Here is a 20,062-nt window from a genome sequence, read left to right as displayed (position 1 = left end):
ACGGTACACGGTGCCGATGAAGGACACCTACGCGCCGTTGGTATGACAGCCAAGACGCGAAGACAGCGTGGAAGAAGCTCCGCCCGCAAGAATGGATCCTTGCTGGAGCCAAAGGCATGGCCCGAGGTAAGCTGAGAGCTCCCTCTAGTGCTGGGGCATGTGTTGCCCTTCTTGGTGTCGTCCCTCGCTGGCGACACCATGCCTCGGACGCGTTCGCGAGGACTGTCGTGTCCTCTGGTGAGAACTGTGGGACAATACTACACGTTCGAATGCTATTGCACCCTGTGCCAAAGCACTGTACGCGCGCTAGAGCAGCTGCTCGAAATGAGCTGAAGGCCGAAATTCAAAGTCGAAAGTTGGACCTGCAGAGTCCCATAATGCGATGTGTCAGTAAATGTTTTGCCGGAGCGTCAACAATATTGGAGGAACGAGCAATTGAGACTGGTTTCCCCACGTGCGAGCATATGGTATCATATATTACGAAGAAGTTGGAGGATGCGAGTGTGCTACATCATTTACGCACTAGCGACGGTGTCGCCATCGATACGGTAGATACAGCTAGCGATGTAGTGTTGCATTCCGGAGAAGAAAGTGAGGGATGTAGTGAGCCTGTTTACCCTATCTATCAATGGGGTGGCGGCATGTACCTCTTTCCACAAGGCTTGAATCTGCCAGCTGGGAGTGCAGAGCAGGCTTGGAAGTACTGGTACTGTGTAGATTTGTCACATAATTTACCTCCCTTCCGACAGTTGCGTCCGGCTGATGTGAGTGACCCAAACCAACGGAAGCTACTCTGTGAGCTTCAATTCTTCATAAGGAAAACCGAGCTAAAAGCATCGGAGAGTCGTCTGGCAACAACAAAGTTTTCCTTTAGTACTGCAGCTGATATATTTCAACTGTATAAGCAGTCTATCGAGTTACCTACGTCGACAGAATCCAACCAATAAACGGCGCAAGGGACAGCTTGTCTGGGTATCCGTGGCAACACTACTTAGATAGAAGGCGAAAAGTGGTGCTGACACTGATGAGCAGTGAAAAGCTTGTGCCACAATCTGTGTCTACAGAACGTGTCTTTAGAATACATCAGATTATTTCCATCCTGAAATATCGATTATTTATCCTGTAAATTCCACCCATCTGTAAATGGTCGCTATCCATAAAAGATATGATATCTGCAAAAAGTTAATGCTGACCACCTAGTATAGACATTTCTATCTATTGCCAACGACACTATCTTTGCACTGGTTTGACAGGCTCAATGTGATTTAGATTTTTCTACACATTGATGACCACGACAAGAAATTGTGGGGAAAACGGATTCATTATTGCCCTACACTGCCTTATTGGGGGACCCGGGCCTTGAAGGCTCGCAGTTCTTCCGTCCTATCGGCGTGCAGCACAATTTGTGCTGCTAATGAAACACAGCATTTCGCTCTACAGGAGTATCAAACGTCAAGTATTAGATACATTTTTATCGATCAATACTTGATCTTAAAATTTACTCCACTCAAAAAAAAATGTGCCACAAGAGTAGGGGTGTGTGGTTGTTTGCAGCATGTGGGCCAGAGAAGTATTTGGGACGTAGATGCTGCAAACTCGACGTCAGCCACATGATATGACGAATTTTCTTTTCTTCAGTTTACAATATATAGCTTGTTATATCTTTTATTTTTTTCATTTTTCCAAATTAGTCTCCAAAAGACACTATTTCACTTTCAAATTTTGAAACAGAATGAGCCCGTCGTATCGAAGAGAATCTGCGAATGTTGCAGTCCTTGAACCTGCCAACAATTCCTCGCCGCTCAAAGTCCGCTCCAGCTCCAAAGCAAACACAGAGGACGGAACCCGTGAGGAGGTCGGGACGTCTTCGAAACGAATCAATTCAAGCGGAGAAGCGGCAAAAGAAGCGGCAACTCGAGGTTAACCGCCTGCTTCAACAACAGGAAAACGAGGAGGAGCAATCATTCCTGGTTGAGAGGCCGCAACAGAAGCAAAAGCGAGCTCACGACCAATGCGAGAGCCTACGAGAGCACGAGTTTCAGCGAGCACTGAGGCAGTATCCGCCCACAATCGCCCTCCCGTTTGTGTATCCATGTCAATTGAAAAAATCATTTGATGATGGAATGCTACAGTATTCGCCAAGTTCATCGCTGGAGATAGAGCTGGATGCTTTTCATTCACGTTGTCTAGGGATCCAGTTGTTGCCAGCGGGGAGGAATACCGTTGCGCAAGCATTGTGTCTGCCCGGGTATACGACGCGGTTCTCTATCATGAGCAAGATACATTTGTGGAAGAGTGCAATAACCTTGTTCGTGAGAGAAAGCGACGGCTTGCTTTACAGCCACATGCTGAAGCGTGAGAGTGCTGGTGTTTACTTCGACTGGAGTGCCCAAGCCCAGCGGCAAGAGATTTCGTCGGTGATGCAGCAGCTACGTCATACGCAGAAGGGGGATGAAGAGTTGCGACTGAATGACTCGTACTACGTAGGCGACCAGTCAAGTGCTACTACCCCAGTGCTGCTCTTTCTTCAACATGCTAAAGTACGTGCCGAGGCATTGTCTTGCCATGCTTCTTTGAAGGATTAACCGAATTGTGCGTGTGGCTGTTGCGTAGGGCCCCTACATTTACTGCGGAAGGATCGGATATCTTGGCTTCGAGTCCGACTCGGTCAAATTTCGATGGCAGCTGTTGGATGTAGCCGCAATGGACTGGATAGGCTTGATGTCTGTTCTCTGCAGCTAAAGCTATAGGAACGCACAATACCGGTATTTGATCTTACTACTACTAGTATTAATACATGTAACAGCACAAAGTCCTACAAGTCCTGTAAGTTCCTTTCTTAGTGAGCTTTTAGATTAACTTAAAAGTGAGACTCGGAAGATAATTTCAAGGGCAATACTTTCGATAATAGACAGAGCTAACGCACGGCACTAGTAAGAATAAAATGCAGTCTCCCCACGCTATGACGAGGGGATTGTCTGGAGTCGCCATTGTATCTGCAACTCCTTACCAACAAGACGAGTAAGGAGTTGCAGATACCATGGCGACTCCCCAGAAATGTACTGCGTTTAATTTACACAAAAATGACTGGCTTGTAACAATGCCTGGCCTTCGATTTAGGTTGTCTAGAGCAACTTTCCACTCAAAAAAAATATATTTGGCACAAATACTTCTCCGGCCCACTCCAATACTAAGTGTTCTTTCCATCTTCATGTACGTAGAAGTACATGGCTACAAGCAACATCCTCAGTGGGGATTCCTCACACCTCGCCGTAGTGCATTCCCACTGGCAGTACTACAGTAGTAAAGCCGTGGTCTAAATTAAAATCGACTGCGTACATTATTGATACTTCTTTTAGTGCTGCTGCTTCTAGTTAGTCTCCGAATGTATGTAACTATTCTGGACGTTGCGAGTAATTAGGTAACCAGTGCCCAAGATGCCGAAAATTGCGAGGAATAGAAGACCATACGCAATTCTCATGCCATAAACATCTCCGGTGAACTCAATCTTCTTAAGTCTCCCAATAAACTCGCCAATTCTCCCGACCTTCTTTTCTGTGAGAGCACCTGGGTTTTTCGCGATGGCAGTCCCAAGATGCTGGAGCCTCGCGTCACCTTTGATACTATTGACGAGCTGCGCGTCCTTCTGCAAGCCCCGAACCTTAGAGGTCGTACTCGTTCCGAAAAGTTTCGTGATCGGTGAAAACGCCCCCTTCAGCATCACGGAAATTTTGGTCATGGCTCCCCTCTCCTCGTCCTCTGCGACAGCGCCCTCTGTAGCTGTGATGGCTCCTTTCAGGCGCCTGTAAGAAATCGTACTCTCCCGGTTGACGCTCGAAGCAGCTTTCTCGCTGGTGGTAAGGCCCTGTACACATGCTGCTAAGGCGAGTACTAGCACAACCAGAACGAAACTCGAACGCATAACCTTCTGCTGGACGTTGCTACCCGTAGCTGTGGGTGCTTGGAAATCGATTGGAAAATGAGCCATTCAAGGCGCAAAGCCTCTCGCTTTTCTCAGCGTTCAAACAGCAACAACCAAGTTGGTTACCAACCCCGCAGTGCCCGCTACAATGACAAGGCGGTGCAAATCGAAACGTGCACATAGAGCTCTCTTAAGACAGAAACCCGCCTTAGAATGAGTTCCAGATGACCAACAACATACTTAATGCAAGTCTGTTTCCTCTAGCCCCGTGTATAACACCTCTTTGGCAAATCGGAGAAGCAATTCTTATGCGTTCCTAGACGGACGAATTTACACCTTCTTCAAGTGTGAACTTTTGTGGCATCAGAAAAGAATCGACGAAGTGCCGGAGCGATCGCGTATTATAGAGAAAGTCAACAGGATGCTTAAGTCGGTCACATTCGACCCGAACAGCTTCAACGGTTGGCAGTAGCGCTCACGCATCACTTACAGTATTATAAATCACAGTTTTGCAGTCAACAGTGTGGTTCTGTTTGCATGCACCTGCGATCAACACAACACAATGCACTTTGAAGTACATGTACCGGTGCAGGCTGCACCCGCTGCACCGTGCAGCGAGTTTTTTCAATCAAATATTTTCATCGTGCTATTTTCGTAAACAGGCCGCTTAAAAATTGGACGGTGATACTGCCCATGTTCAAAATCATGGAACCCTAAATGATGATACAGGATTCATCTCATGTTTTGGCCAGGATTCAGAAAACTCATCAAATCGGATACTTTATTTACGCAAGATTTGAAAGTATCTTTGTATCTTCGGCGCCATATTTTTATAGAGCCCGAAACGCAGCACATGTACAAAAGTCCATGATCGTCTATAATTTGACGTGGATAGTCCATGACTGCTTGAAAAGATTTCGACAAGGTACTGATGAGCAACACGCTAACTCACGTCGATGCAGAAAGAGATAATGAGTCAAGTTAAAGCGATGACGTGTATTAGCAATTAATTACCCCAAGGAGCAGGTGCTTCGCACACACGCACTAGCTGACCGCTTTATGGTGCACGCAGCACGCTCCACTTGCGCTACCTCGTACCTGAAAATGTCCGCCACGTCAAACATCCCACATCTCTGCTCTAAACCGTAGCGGTCTGTGTTACCGGCAGAGATTTGTCGTCGTCATATTGGTCTAGGACAGGTGCAGCTACTTGTGGTTGCAGCGGAAGCAATCGCCCGGTGAGAATATAGTACATCAACTCAAACCGGCGCGCAACGAGGCCATGGGTGCTCATATCAGTCGGGAGTCCTGGCGTGGCGTTCCGCATAAAAGACCAGCACACAAATGCGCCGCAGCTGTGTAGATCAAATTGGATTGGGCTCTGCATGTGATACTTATCAAAGTTTCTGAGAGCCTCGACTTGAATGCAGATGCTCGACACAATCTCTTCGCACGCGCGTATGTACGCCTTAGTGTTGAGCGGGTCGTAAAACAGGATCCGCTTGGCACTCCGCTTCACCACGATGCCGCACCAATGCTCGTTCTCGTAATTAACCGAGATCAGAATCGTGTCCACCTCGTCCATACTACACAGCTCACGGAGTCTAGTCGCGACCTCAGGGCTGACCGCTTGGCTGGGCTGCGCTCGTGTGCGCCGCTTGGTTTCGGTGGCCTTCTGGTCTCCGGCAAAGCGGCACGTCGGAAAGTCCATTTCCAGTCGAGAACACAAGGCACGAATAGCAGCATCGGTCATCCAAAATGGCGGGACGGCCGTGTAAACTGACATGCACCGGTTTTCCGAACGTTTCGGCAGACCCGGGAGCCAATCGTCTGGGTAACGTTTGCACGCGTACTCTGCGGCATAACGCACCGTGTCGTGGTACGCTGCAGGCATCGCCGAGAGAGCGATATGCAACCTGCCGAGGTTGGGGGAGATCGGCTGAAGTGCTCGTCCATCTGCAACAATCATGGATCAATCATGGATAAAACATGGGCACGCTAGCTAGCTCAGTTAAAGATGCGCATTACCGTCTCATTACTTACCTCTCGTCTATGCGATTCCAGGGAATGACGTTATCCTTCACACCCGTATGCTTGCGATACGCAATGACATGGCGGCATGGAAGCCGCATAGATAATGCAAACTCACAGTTGCATGTCCAGTCGATCAGCTGGATCCGGTGTACGTGCTTCTTACCACTCACCGTTACGACACCTGGCTCGACTGGCTCCGGCTCGAACCTGTACGTGTCAGCCTTATGAGGACCAGCGGCATACTGAGGCTCCACTACTTTGGCTGCATGGTGGGTGGTGAAACGCAGCACCATTGCCATCGCTTTGTCGTAGTTAGAGTTGACAAAACGACCGACCTTATCGTGCTGGTGGCGATACTCGCTCTCCTCCAGCATATCGAATTCCACTAGTGCCTCGATGCACGCTGACATCCTGGTAGAGGTCTTGACCTCGGTCTTAAACTAGCCAAACCAACTCTCCAGATGGTTGTTGGTGTGTACGCGGAAGTGCGGAAGCTTGTTGCGGTGCCACAGAACCCACATGTCCTTGCACGAGTCCCAATTACGCTCGAAGTAATTGTAGAAAGCCTCCATATCCAGGGTTTCCTAGAATAGTATTGCAATTATATGGTAAACAACTGATGAAATATATAATGGTGAGCATGGTAGAGCCGACATGAAATACATTATTGCACCCTTGACAAAGATGAAATACATTATGCATACCTCAAATTCAATTCTGCTTACCAACCATCTGCACCATTGCCACGTTCCAATATCGGCGATTTGTCTTGAGAAATAGGATGTTTTCCAGTTGGGCCGGCGCCATGGCTTGCCGCTGAGGAGACAACACGATTCCAGCTTGGCTAAAAAAACGTTCGGCAATATTAGACGTCGGTGGAATGTATTGCACCAACTCGTATCTGTTCATATACAAAAGGAATTGGTCAAATTGACATGACAACGACATTTAAAAAGCTCCTACCTCGGTTGCTGTTGCGCATCCACCTTCCGCTTCTTAAGTGCTTGCTCAGCAAAGCTGAGCTTTTTATTTTCCTTGTTGGCTGCGGCATGCTGAGGTTGGATTAAGGCTGGAGCAGCAAATTGAGGCGCGACAGAGTTTCGCGTCAAAAGCCGAGTCTCTCCGTTCAGAACTTGTACGCACGCCATCTCGAATATCGGGAACTTGACTATGGGAGCCTGTGGAGCCAGATAGCTCCCTAGGGATGGTGCTTTTTCCATGAGGCTGTCAAACAAAGCACGAACATCTGCCAGCGTTAAGTTACCTTCCTCCTGGAGCTTCTTGCTTACCGACTCAAAATCCTTCAGATCGTCAAGCGTTGAACGCAGCTGCCTCTCTTCCAGTGGGGATGGCATGTACGCTGCTGAGTCGTCATCCGCGGAGTCCAGGAAGGGCTTGAGCTTGAAGTAGCGTTCCACCATGGAAAACGTGGAGGACCATCGAGTCTTTTGCCGAATAACTGGCCGGAGTGGTGTTTTGTGTCTATGTAGTCCGCATGAAAACAAATTAAATAAAACTCGGATATAGAATAAAACTCAGATACGGCTTACCTTAACTTTGCCGACTGATTGAGACCACGCAGGAACTTCATAAGATCGTTGATTTTCTCCAGAATGTCTTCATACTCGTCCAGATACTGGGTCATAGCGAGATTTAGTCGATGGCTGGCACAGCCGACCAACGGAATCCCCAGCTTTGACGCGATGCTTCCATTGACGGAACAGTTGTCGCCGACCAGGAAGCGGACACATTCGATGCGCCGCTTCAACGGCTTTAAAATCGTCTTGAGGAACGCAACATGTGCATCAGCATCGTGATGGGGATGGTTGTTGCAGTCTTCCTTGTCTAGTAGAGGCGCCATCGCCAATAGTACAGTCTCCCGCTTACCATCATGACCAAAAGCGGCAAAGACCCCCACGTAATGTTCACTTTTGAAAGACCACCCGTCAAATACGATACCAAATCTTTCAGGGAGAAATTCGCTGAACGTGCGCAGCACTTCCTGGCAAACAGCTGCCATGTAGTGGACCAAGGTATCATCACATATGGGCTTGAGGGTCGTGTAGCGTCGCGTTAGGCTGTTCTCGCAGAATGAGAGCGGCAAGTTAGCATCAACAATCCACTCTAGCCATCCAAATATATTGACGCTCTTTTTGTCTACGAACGACAAGAGTGTGCCATTGTTGCCGCCTTGAAAACTGTCTAGAGTAGTTTCATAATCAGGATGTTGACTATAAATGTGGTTGATTAGGTTCGTGTAGCCACGTTTGGCGTCCTGTTTCCGCTGTACGCCGCAGCGACATCGATAGAAACCCATACAGTCGTCATTCTCGTCACGGATTGGCTTGAAAAATACATCGCAGATCTGCTTTCTGGTGTAGCGAGAAACTGGTGATCGCGTTGGGGAGAGAAGATTATCCATGCCAGCACGGAATTTACAAATGAGCCTGGCCTCAGCTCAGAGCAGCAGCATGAACGGTTGGTTGTCGAGTAGCTCCAGCGGCCGCTTTCTTATTGGTTACTAAGTAATACAATAGGGTTATGATAAGTAAATTTTTGATTTCAAAATGACAAAATATGTTACTCTGGACTAAATCTACCGAAATAAGTTATTGACGGGGGAGTCGTGCGGCTCGAAATACATAATGGTATGGCATAATATGGCAATTATTGCTTATTACAATATATTTTTAGGAAACCCTGTCCATATCCATCCTGGAGCATAAACCTTGCAGTGCTGACTTGTGTTGCTCGTACTCGTCGTTGACGGGCGCGTAAATCATACTATGGATGGCCGCATCGATCTGAGAGGAGTCTTGTGTCAACAATTTGGGTTACTCCGGTTTCGCCCGCTTCTCCTTCAGGTACTTGATCACATGAAACACACATATCAGTATCTGGGCCTCAGGAAAGTGGCTGCGCAAAATGCGAATCTCGTTTAGATCCTTATCCACCATGATCACACGCAGCATGTTGAAGCACCCTTGGTGCGCGCGTTTGAAGTGATCACACGCGCGGTCCATGTGCCAGTCCGAGTTGGTCTCGAGTAGTGAGTGCTGTACTGGGACGCCCTCGCCGTGGTCATTCACCACCATGAACGTACAGAGCTGGTAGTTGGTACTGATCAGCACACGCTCAGTAAATCTCAGTCATGGATTAATCATGGATCAGATATAGATAATCATGAACACTACCTGTTTGTCTTGTGCGTACAGTCGATCATCAGGAACTCGCTAAATCGATAGTACATGCGCCGCATGTGCTTGGACGTCAGCGAGATCACCCCTGTCTTACCTGTAGGAGTTTCGTCCACACTTACGAGGTTCTCGGGATCCGCTGCCGCAAAAGCACCAATCCCACTGGCAACTGCATCGTCTTCGTCCATTGACGAATCACCAGCGGCATGCTTCTGCACCAAGCTGTCAACATCGCGCTTGATGATGCTCTGGTCATTCGACACCAAGAAAGCGTAGATCTTCCGACGCCGCGCGCAGGCCGACAGCATCCCATTCACATGATCTTGCAGGTTGGGGTTACCAACCCCACGCTGCTCCGGGTAGGTTCTGAATGTTGCGTGGCCCACTGGGTGGTTGTGAACCCATACGTCGTTTTGAACACGGAGATTCCAGCCGGTGCCCTGCTCACACCACTGCACGACGAACCGCAGCGGACATTCAGTCGTGCGGACCTGGCGGCGAGCACGTTTGCCAGCCTTCCCAGCCGTTCGCGACTTGCGGGGCTTCCATCCGTGTGTACATATGTACACACGGAAGTAGGGATCGAGCTCCTTAGGTACAACACCAACCCCACTGCTACCGCGTTTGGTCTTCAGCACGCGCTCGCTCTTGGTCTTGTTGGTGAGCACCTCCCTGATCCGAAGCATCTGATGAGTTTTGGCCTGGTACACCTCAAGGTATTCCAACCACGCGTCCCAATTTGCATGCCACGTTTGAGGCGGGTCAACATGGACCTCCATCTTGACGTGGTTGCCGGGAGGTCGACGCGCAGGGTCAGACTCTACCGCGCTATCTGACTTGTCCTCTGCGCGGCCTAGCAACTCGTCTGAACAAACGCTCGTCGCCTGCTTGGCACGTTTGCAAGCGCCGTAATGGCGAGAGCCGCCGCTGGTCTCGTCCAACGCATCATCATCGGCGGGCGCCACTTCATCACTGTCGTTTTCAGCACTGGAAGCGTCCTCACTGTCATCTCCATCACCGTCGCGTTCCTCGTCCTTGCTGTCCTCTGCTTTGTTGGTGGCCTGGCCCTGGCTTACGTCCATTTCCTGGTCAGGGTCCACGTCCATGTCGACCTCCATGCTCTCGCGGGTTCTTTTGGCACTCAAACTGCGCGTCGTAACCATCGGTCCGTTACGAACGGTTTTGGCGGCGGTTCCTTTACACAGCCCAACGGATCGCTGTGGCAGCTTACGCGGGGCGCGCGGGCTTTTTCAGCGGAGGGGCAGACTTCAGCGGCGGCGGCGGCGGCGCCACGCTTTATAGTTCACTTGTCTTCAGCCGGAGAATGGGGTACTGTAGGGTAGGCGTTGGGGATTTGGATCCGTATGGTGCAAAATAAAATACCTGACCGATCATGGGCATGTCCATGATTTATCGTGGATTTCATCATGGGTTTGAAACATGGGCAGTAGTGCCATCGTTAAAAATTTCACATGAAAATTTCATGTGTGAATTTCAGCACATGTTTTTAAAGGTACATTGTACAGTAATGCACCTTGTTTTCGCGGGGGTGGACCATATAGGATTTGCAAATGAATCAGAACTTAGCTTACAAATTTATATTTATTTGTTTTCAGGATCATCATATCCAGAAGTTTATTAAAGGTCTAATGGCGCGAAAACGGGGTGCAGTACTGTACTGTACATGCAACACGTACATATTGTAGCCATTCAACTGTACATGTAAAACACGTACATTTGAAAATCACGTTTGCGTTTTTTTTTTAATCACATGTACCTGTATGGCCGCCCTTATCAGCGGTCAATATTGGTAGCGCCACGTTGCAACAGATCCACTCTCGTGCACACGGAGTACTGTATTAGTGCATGCACAGCTTGCACTACATGTACGTTAGAAAAGCTAATCTATTTCGTCACTTGGTTTACGAGTTGATTTTGAAATTGAGTATTGAAGTCTCTCTTTAAAGCTATTTATAATTAAACGTAATAACATTGATGAGCAAATCTATTAATAATTGATTTTGCAGTAAGCCGGTGCACTATTTTCTAAGAAGTAAAATAATGAAACTACATTCTGTCATTTCAGATTTACTCACTCTCATGCAATTTGCCATTACCAAATGGCGGTCTAAATCCCTCAGTATACTGTCTGCTACCTGGGCATTCTGGTCGAGTTACATACCTCAATAAGGGTCTGAATCTTTTGAGAACAAGTAGTGGAATAACTTCGCAGGAGTAGCGAATCAACCGAAACAGATTTGTAATGAATTGAACTCGTGAAAAGTGATATTAAATTTTGAAGGTTTCCGATTCCCTACCGAAGAGCTACATGTACTACGTGCCACTGACGGAGCGTGCTGCGCACTCGCTACAGCAACATTGTTGCGCACCACACTGCATTCATCGTTTTCCTACGGGTGTAAATTGATTAAGAACGTGTTGAATCGTCGCCGTCAGCGAAAAGTCCGCGGACAAGGCGTTACAAGTTCGAGTGCCTTGGGCACGAAGAAATTTAGGTCATGTTTGCTTCGTTTTTCCATTGTTGAAGCATCCCGTGTTGAAATCCAATGGATCTGACGCCAGGATTCAGGGGATGCGCCGACCAGGTGGAGGTCTCGGATGGCGTGCGTGGGTAAGGTTAGGAAGGATAGACGGCCAAACGGTCACTCACTTGTCTCACTTTCCATTCTGCTTCCTACTACGCACCTGCTACCTTTTAACAGGTTTTAAGCCCAGATGCCAACGGAGACCGACCGCGCTAGGGCCGCCTCCGTCGATCGACCGCTGACGCCCGCGCAAGGGGAGACGGCAACCTGCATGTCGCCGCAGCGGCGCCCACGGAACGGGGCGAGGCGTTAGAGCTGCTGAGGCTGCTCCGCGGCGTCGCCGACCGGCTGGATAAGCTGAAGGAGTCCCCAGTGAAATTCGAGAGGCGCCTGGAGACGACCAAGCAAGACCCCACGTCCATGGTGGGCACGAGCTTCTTCACATCGGCAATGGGACGTGAGTTTAGGATGCACATCGACTCGTTGAGCGGCACGCCGCAGATGCAAGCCCCTCGTCAGCCGACAGTGCACTCGCAGTATTTCGGGCTTCGCCACGCGGACGTCGGGGTCCACGAGACGGGTATGTCGAAGCTACAGAGGATTTTGCGGCGGAGCACGCCGCCCAAGCTAATCAAGAGGCGCTGCAACCACCTGCGGCACCGGTACCAGATCAAGCACAAGCCACTCCTGCGCTGGACCAGCCGCAGAACCAGGGCTGGGCGTTCCGATTCATGGACGTCCGCCAGAAGAAGCTTGCGATCCGCCCGTTCAACGGCAAGGATATGTAGGTCGGGCTGGGTTCCGGCTTTCTGGACTGGGGCAGAAGGTTTGAGCGGCAGGTGGCGCTCGGGCAGTCGGCGGGAGGCTTCGCGTGGACGGGGGACGTGAAGGTAGACCTTCTCGGCCACTACCTGTTGAGTACAACCGAGAGGTACTACAACAAGCAGCTGGACACGTGGTGGTACCAGTTGCCCACGTTGCAGTACGTCATGGAGCAAATGTTGGACGCGCTCAGGACAAACATTACGCCCGCCCAAGCCATGAAGCTGATCATCGGCGCCGAAGGACGCCAAGAGATCGTGGCCTGATCACTACATGTACCTCGTGGCCATCTCCGAGGCCATGCCGACTACTTGGTGTTAAATAATATCGTCCAGTACGCCTCCGCAGAGCTACGCACGGTGCTGATGGCCAAGGTGGACCAGCCGCGTACCGATTTCCTGCAGCACGCCGAGGAGCTCGCACACTTCGCGCAGCCGTGGGAGACCGACGCAACCAAGCAGAAGTCACTGGGCCGCGAGACAGTCAACGTGGTGAAGGACCACACCAATCAGCGCAAGGAGACGCGGAGCTGCCACGAGTGCGGCCGTGTCGGACATCTATGTGCAGCGTGTCCAGACCTCAAGAAGCCAGGGGGCGCCACGCTGGCCGTCGGCGAGCACACCGGTGACACCACTGACCTGTGGATCCTGGACAGTGGCTTTAGTCGTTCCTCAATGACGCGGAGGAGAGTGCGTGCAACCCAACAGCGAGCCGTTGCACAGCACTAAGCGCGGCAAGGTGATGCTGCGTGTCACATCCTTCACTTCGTGCTTCACGGAAGCAAGCCATAATACAACTCATTACGTGCGGTGAGGAGCAAATGATGGAGCTCACTAACGTCTACTTTGCAAAGAACGTGGTGCACAACCTGATCTCCTACGGGATGATCGACAAGCGAGGCTTTGAGCTGACCCAGCGTGCCGGACGACGCGTCGTGGCGGCCAAAGACAGCGGACGCGTGGCGTTTGACGTCGAGATGTGGAACAATGTCTTAGTCGTGCCCGCCGTGGTGGAGCCGAGGCGCGAGTTGTCATCGGACGTGATCATGGCTGCGTTAAGCCAGGAGCTCACGGAGTCTGCAGAGGTGTTGGGGGGGACGTGCAGCAGAACACACTGCTGGATTTCCACAAGCGTCTGGTCCACCTCAACTACGACGCGGTGGAGCTGCTCGACAAGGACCCGAGCTCGGACATCAACCTGGCCGACAACAAGCGCGTCGATTGCCTCAGGTGCGCCGAGGGCAAGCAGACGAAGAGCCGGCGGTCCAAGAAGGACACCGGCGCACACTCCCCATCGATAGGGTGGGTAGGGGCATCTTCTCCGACTTGAAGGGGCCGATGACCCCCAAGGATCGTTTGGGCAACCGCTACATGATCAACTTCATCGACTTCAGGTCCAACCACTGCCGCGAGTTCCTGGCGCGTACCAAGGACGCCGCGGCCAAGATTTTCGAACACTTCCTCGTCTACTTCGAGAAGGAGTTCAGCTGCAAGATCCACGTTCTCCGCACCGACTCCGGGGGCGAGTACGAGAACGTGGACTTGTTCTGCAAGTGAACGGGCGTGGTCAGGCAGCGCAGCGAGGCACGCAACCAGCCAAGCAACGGCAAGGCAGAGCGCATGCACCGCACCGTCATGAACATGGCGCGGTGCATGATCTTTGCCTGCGGGCTCCCGCTGAGATTCTGGGGTGACGCGGTTCAGTACGCCGCGTACGTCCTGAACCGCGCCCCACCAACTCCAATTCAGGGCTTGCGTCACCGCTAAAGGCCCTGACGGTCAAGACACCGCCGCTCGGCGAGATCGTGATGTTCGGGTCACCGTGCACTGTGTACCGGGACCCATGCAAGGAGGACTTCGCGCAGCACGCGCAGACGGCCATGATTGTGGGCATCGGCGAGGTGACCAAGGGCTACCGGGTCTACTTGCCCAAGGACCGTGTGGTGGTCACGACGCAGCACGTCAGGAGCATGAGACGCTCAACAAGGAGCAGAGCCTACAGGTGCAACGGTTGTATATTCAGGCCGACGAGACGCTCTAGGGCGACGAGCCGGCGGATGGGACCACGAATGCGAAGGACAAGAAGAAGCGCACGTCGACAAAAATGAAGAAGTGTGGTCGCGCGAGCGCCACGTGATGCGCTCCGTGGCCAAGAATTTCGGAGTCGCGGCGAACGAGACCGCACAGTCACAGGAGGCTACGCGCAACGTCGTGAACAGCGTGGTCGAGTACAACCCGAAGTCGTACCAGGAGGCAATGCGCAGCAAGCACAAGGACAAGTGGCTTGCTGCGATGACCGACGAGCTGCACACGCTCGAGGACAGCGGCGAATGGCTCAAGCCCGAGGGCTGCCACGTGCTAAATACCAAGTAGGTCTTCAAGACCAAGGTAAACACGGAGGGCACCATCGAGCGGCTGAAGGCGCGCCTCGTAGCGGAACGGACAGCAGTTCAAGATCGACTACAGCGTGACATTCTCCGCTGTCATCGAGATGAGCAGCTTGAAACTATTCTTCGTGCTCGCCAGGAAGTGGCGCGTCTTCGCGGAGCACGGCGACGTGTCCAACGCCTACGTGAAGGCGATGAAGGAGCCTGAGCTGGACATATACCTGCGCATCCCGCACGGAATGGTAACCCCGGAGGAGCTGAGGCGCTTAATCGGCGTGTCCAGCGACAACAAGCTGGTGCTGGAGTTGAAGAAGGCGTTGTACGGCCTCAAGCAAGCCGGACGCCTCTGACATCAGCTCCTCCACCAGACGGTGATGGACATCGGCTTCTCGCAGAGTCTCACGGACATGTGCGTCTACTTTAGATCCTGCGAAGGCACCCTGCTGGTGGTCGGCGTGTATGTCGACGACCTCCAGGTCACGGACACACAGCAGAAGGCCATCGACGCTTTCTTCAGCGAGCGCAGCGTGCTCGCGATCAAGGACTTGGGCCACGATAAAACGTTCCTGGGTCTTCGACGAGGAGGCGGACTATGATCTGGACCAAGAGCTCGCGATCGAAGAGATGCTGCGTGGGCACGTCATGGCGTGCGCACGCCCATTAAGGCGGAGTCCAACGACGTCGACGAGACCGCGGACGTACTGCTGCCTCTCACCGGTGACGACAACAAGATCACGATCTGCAAGTTTCAGTCCCGCGTGGACAGCCTCATCTGGGTGGCGCGATGCACACGCCCCGACATCGCGTACGCAGTCCACAAGGTGTCGCGCCGCACACTCATCCCCACAATCTAGGACTGGAAGCTTGGGAAGCGGACCGCGCATTATCTCGCGGGCTCGAAGACATTGCGGTTAAGCATAAAGGGCAACTACCCGTTGGAGGAGCCGCTGAGCGTTGTCGCGTACAGCGACGCAGACTTCGCTGCCGACAAGTCCGACATGCCTGTCCGTCACGGGCGAGCTGCTATCTGTCGATGGGATACCCGTGTCCTGGATCTGCCGAAAACAGTCTGGAGTCAGCCTATCCACCATGGAGGCGGAGTATACGGCAGCGTCGGTGATGACCACCGAGTTGCTGGGGATGCGCGAGCTGTTCGGTGAGCTGGGCGTCGCGCTCAACATCCCGAAGTCGATGTGTGTCAGCATCCAGGCTGCGCTCAAGCAGCTTGCCGGCGAAGGATCATCCTCCAAGGCCAAGTTCATCGACGTCAGGATGAAGTTCGTGAACTCCTACACGAAGAACGGCGTGCTGAAGTCGGAGTACATGCAGAGTGAGGAGATGCCCGCGGACATCCTCACGAAGGCTGTAGAGGCGCCAAGACTGGCGGAGCTGCGAACAGTCGTTGCCCTGCACTAAGGCGTGCAGCAGATAAAGGCGACGAGGAGGAGTGTTGAAATCCAAGGGATCTGGCGCCAGGATTCAGGGATGCATCGACCAGCTAGATGTCTCGGATGGCGTGCGTGGGTAAGGGCAGGAGGGATAGACGTCCAAACGGTCACTCACTTGTCTCACTTTCCATTCTGCTTTCTACTACGCACCTGCTACTTTTTAACATCCCAGCGCATTCCTACCTACACCAAACGTCGACTCGCGCGTCTAATCGAGCGATATCTGCCAGCGTACCCCTACAGCCATGGCCCATAGCTGGCCACCCTAGGTACATGTATCAGCTTGTGCAAGTATATTCCCGGCATTAAAGTTATTCTGACTTTGAAAGTCAGAATAAAGATAATCCGATAATAACTATTAAGCCAATCAAATCAAAGCATTCGTCATAAGGGATTGGCTAGATTACATTTTTTTTTAATTCTTACAGCATTTTACTTAATCTCAAATGAACAGCGCCTAAGCGAAGGAGGTCGTCTGATTAAATTGCGTAGGAAATTCATAGCGAGCTCGTGATTTGTCAAAAGTATCCACAATCCATGTGATCGATTATCAAAGGGTACATGAAGTACAAGCTACACTTATTCAGGGGGACTTCTGTCATTCAACCAGCTCTAGACTGATCGACCAATCAACGCCTTCAACAATCGTAATATGCGCGTGGTCGCCGCTATATACTCACGATGGTGGACTATACAGCGATTGATGTGCTCGGTCTAATATGGGGTAAGAAGAGGAATTTATAAGCTAACTTACGTAAGCAGAATATAATCTTTGCAATAACGTTGGATTTGGCGCCTGAAAAGGACGAAAATGTAGCACTACTTTAATATTCACAATTTATATCATATCTCGTACAGCTGCAAATTTTGAATTATGGCGGCAAAGCCATGTCGAAAACATTTTGCTATTGCAATTTCCATTCTTGCTACATATTTAAAATGTTTACTAAAAACATCCGCTTTCATCCAGCTGTGTTAAAGTTTAGACATAAATGGAGTGTAAAATGGTTATGATAAGTGCTGCGAAAAACGTGTAATATTTGCCAAGTAAGAGCGATACTACTGTAGTACTATTTACTCAATATTCCATTTCTTTTCAGAGTTGTTTTCGTCGTCCAATATTTTTATTTAGTCAGGCTTGCTGATTTTGACTTTTAACGTGTACTTAGTAATTTAATAAGGGCAACGTTCACGTCCGGGTATTTCGGACCAGGTATTTTCCAAATATTTCATCAGGTATCGACCAGGTTTTTTTATTACCGATTTTCGTTCGGAATTTTATTTTCGTCGATCTCCCAGCCACACATCCGGGGAGAAGAAGCCACGCGACAGCTCTTCATCTCGCGGCGAACGCGTACAGCGCCATGGCTCGCACCCACAAGACAGCGCATATCAAGCAGCAAATGGCGGAGGAGGCGCTAAGAGAAGAGGAGGCCCGCGCGGCAGCGGCAGTTCGAGAGGAAGCTGCTACTGAGGATACCATGCATCGTGTTAACATCGGAAACGCCCGCACTAGGTCCGAGAAAGCAGTAGTCATTCAACGCGCAAGGGAGAGCCGAGCAGAGACAGCGACGCCGTTATTTGGCCCCCATGGAGTCGGTCAAGATGACCAAGAAGTTGATGAGCTGGAAGGCGACGGTGATGAAGGCCAAGCAGACAATGACGACGAAGCAGGCGATAACTAGGGCGGCACCGCTTCACAGCCGGAGGCTGTGCAGAAAGGGGAAGAGAAGACTGAACAAGAAGTCACTGCTAATAGGCGGAGCAATGTGGCGATGAGCGACAAGCCGTCTCCACGGCAAGGAAAGAAGCGCTTGGTTGCAGACGTTGATGACGATTTGTTCGTTTCCGTTCCGCCGTTTGAGGAGGAGCATACTACCTGGGCAGCATTCGAGCAAGGGCTCAAGATGTATATGCGGGCGACACGACAAGTGCTTGTCGTGAAGGAGGTGATAAGTGTCGCTCGGCGTAACTCAGCACTCAAGATTCAGCTCCAGTACAAAAATCTCCCGGAAGAGGAGATTCCACTCGTCCCAGAGGACATGGGTCCGTATCAGCGCAAGTACATTTGTACTCACAATTGGCCTACGCGTGAGAGGTCGACAGGCAAGCGCACGTCGCACAACCTTCGGCGGACCGAATGTCCTTTCCAGTTTCTTGCGCAGGTTAATCGCATGGATAATGGTTCGTGGGGAATAGCTCTCAAGCGCGAAATTTACTCTCACAACCACCTGGTTTCTCCAGAGATTTACCAGCACTACCCAGGTATTCGACAGGTATCTACGCAGTCCCCGTTGGTCCCTGGCGTTGAGCTACTGATGCAATCGCAGGCCACGACATCAAGTATCTACGAATACATTCGCGAAAACTCAGAGCACCGCGTGACAATGACAGACGCCCGAAATTTGATCGCCCGCTTGCGTCGCTCCGGTAAGTGTTTAGTGTGTTCATAAGCTTGATTGCTTTATGGTGAACACGTACTAATGATTACTTTGATTACCTTAGGTGTAGAACTGTCCGATGATGACGCAGTAGCTGAAGCCATCGTGAACTTTAACATGGAGTATCCGCAGAGCGTGTCGTCGGTATACCAGAGTGCGCGTGGAAACACCGCGGTCATTTCAATCACGACGGGGCACATGCGATCCATGTTGGACAGCTTTCCTGTGGTCCTTCAATTGGACTGCATGCACAAGACGAACACGTAAGTCATAGCTGTTTTTTTAGTTCCATGTATTGTCCATGTTTTTTCCAGGTATTTATCTTTTTTTCTTCCATTACTAGATACAACTATCAGTTACTCTCGATGGTTGCGATGAACCAGTTTGGCAATGGACAGCCTGTCCAGTATTCTTTGTTAGAGACGAACGGCGACTGGCAGATGGCAAAGAGCATTGACCATTTCAAGCGTGCAAATGAGCACTGGCGTTTCGTGCGGATTGTGATTGTGGATAAGGATATGCGAGAGGTGGAAGTTCTGCGGCAGAAGTTGCCGGAGGCGCGCATTTTGCTATGCCACTTTCACGTAATCAAATGGCTACATGACACGATTCGGATGTCGAGTAAATACGGAGCTTATGAAGCGGACGTGCTGGCCCAAATGAAACACACGATCACGAACATGACCTACGCTAGGACGGAAGCAGATTACGTGACTCACCGTGACGAGTTTAAGTGTTTGTCGCTTAGAGGAGGACGGCAAGATTTGTGGGATTATTTTCAAAAGAATTGGGAAAATTGCAAGGACATGTGGGTCATGGCGTACCGTGTTGCTTTGCCTCACTTTCAGAATCACACAAACAACCGTGTAGAGAGCTTGTTCGGCAAAGTGAAGCAGCAGATCAAGGGCCATTTCTCTATAAATTCCAGCTTAAAAGCGCTACTATCATACCAGTGGCGAAAGGAGGAGGAATACTACGCCAAGGTGGAGATGCCAGGAACGTTACGTGATACTACATACACGGAGGAGATGAACGTTGTGCTGGGCATGACGACGCGATGGGTAGCTGCTGCTATAAAGACACAATATGATGTTGCCATGCACCAGGACGTGGTGAGCAGTTACGCTATTGTAGACAACGGAGATACGGTGACTTTACGGCGGGAGGAGCAAGATTACATGCTGGAAAAGGAGTCCTGGCAGTGTGACTGCGAGTTCGCGCAGACTATGAAGCTTCCGTGCCGACATGCAATGGTCTACAAGAAGT

At 50.9% G+C, this 20,062-nt stretch overlaps 2 protein-coding genes across 2 annotated transcripts; one reads left to right on the top strand and one right to left on the bottom strand.

Annotated features, from left to right (window-relative positions):
• Positions 1-1,732: 1,732 nt before the first annotated feature.
• PITG_15236 (uncharacterized protein) lies at positions 1,733-2,328 on the top strand (the record flags this gene model as incomplete). Its single annotated transcript, XM_002898638.1, has 1 exon — positions 1,733-2,328. One exon carries the CDS (start codon positions 1,733-1,735, stop codon positions 1,922-1,924), a length of 192 nt encoding a protein of 63 aa, XP_002898684.1.
• Positions 2,329-3,370: 1,042 nt separating this feature from the next.
• On the bottom strand, positions 3,371-3,922 carry PITG_15235 (secreted RxLR effector peptide protein, putative; the record flags this gene model as incomplete). Its single annotated transcript, XM_002898637.1, has 1 exon — positions 3,371-3,922. One exon carries the CDS (start codon positions 3,920-3,922, stop codon positions 3,371-3,373), a length of 552 nt encoding a protein of 183 aa, XP_002898683.1.
• Between the last annotated feature and the right edge of the window lie 16,140 nt (positions 3,923-20,062).

This window comes from Phytophthora infestans, genomic scaffold, assembly GCF_000142945.1.
Source record: "Phytophthora infestans T30-4 supercont1.35 genomic scaffold, whole genome shotgun sequence".
In the NCBI taxonomy this organism is placed as follows: Eukaryota; Oomycota; class Peronosporomycetes; order Peronosporales; family Peronosporaceae; genus Phytophthora; species Phytophthora infestans.
The sequence above is the reverse complement of the archived record's forward strand: the minus strand, read 5'-3'. Positions and strand labels throughout refer to the sequence as shown.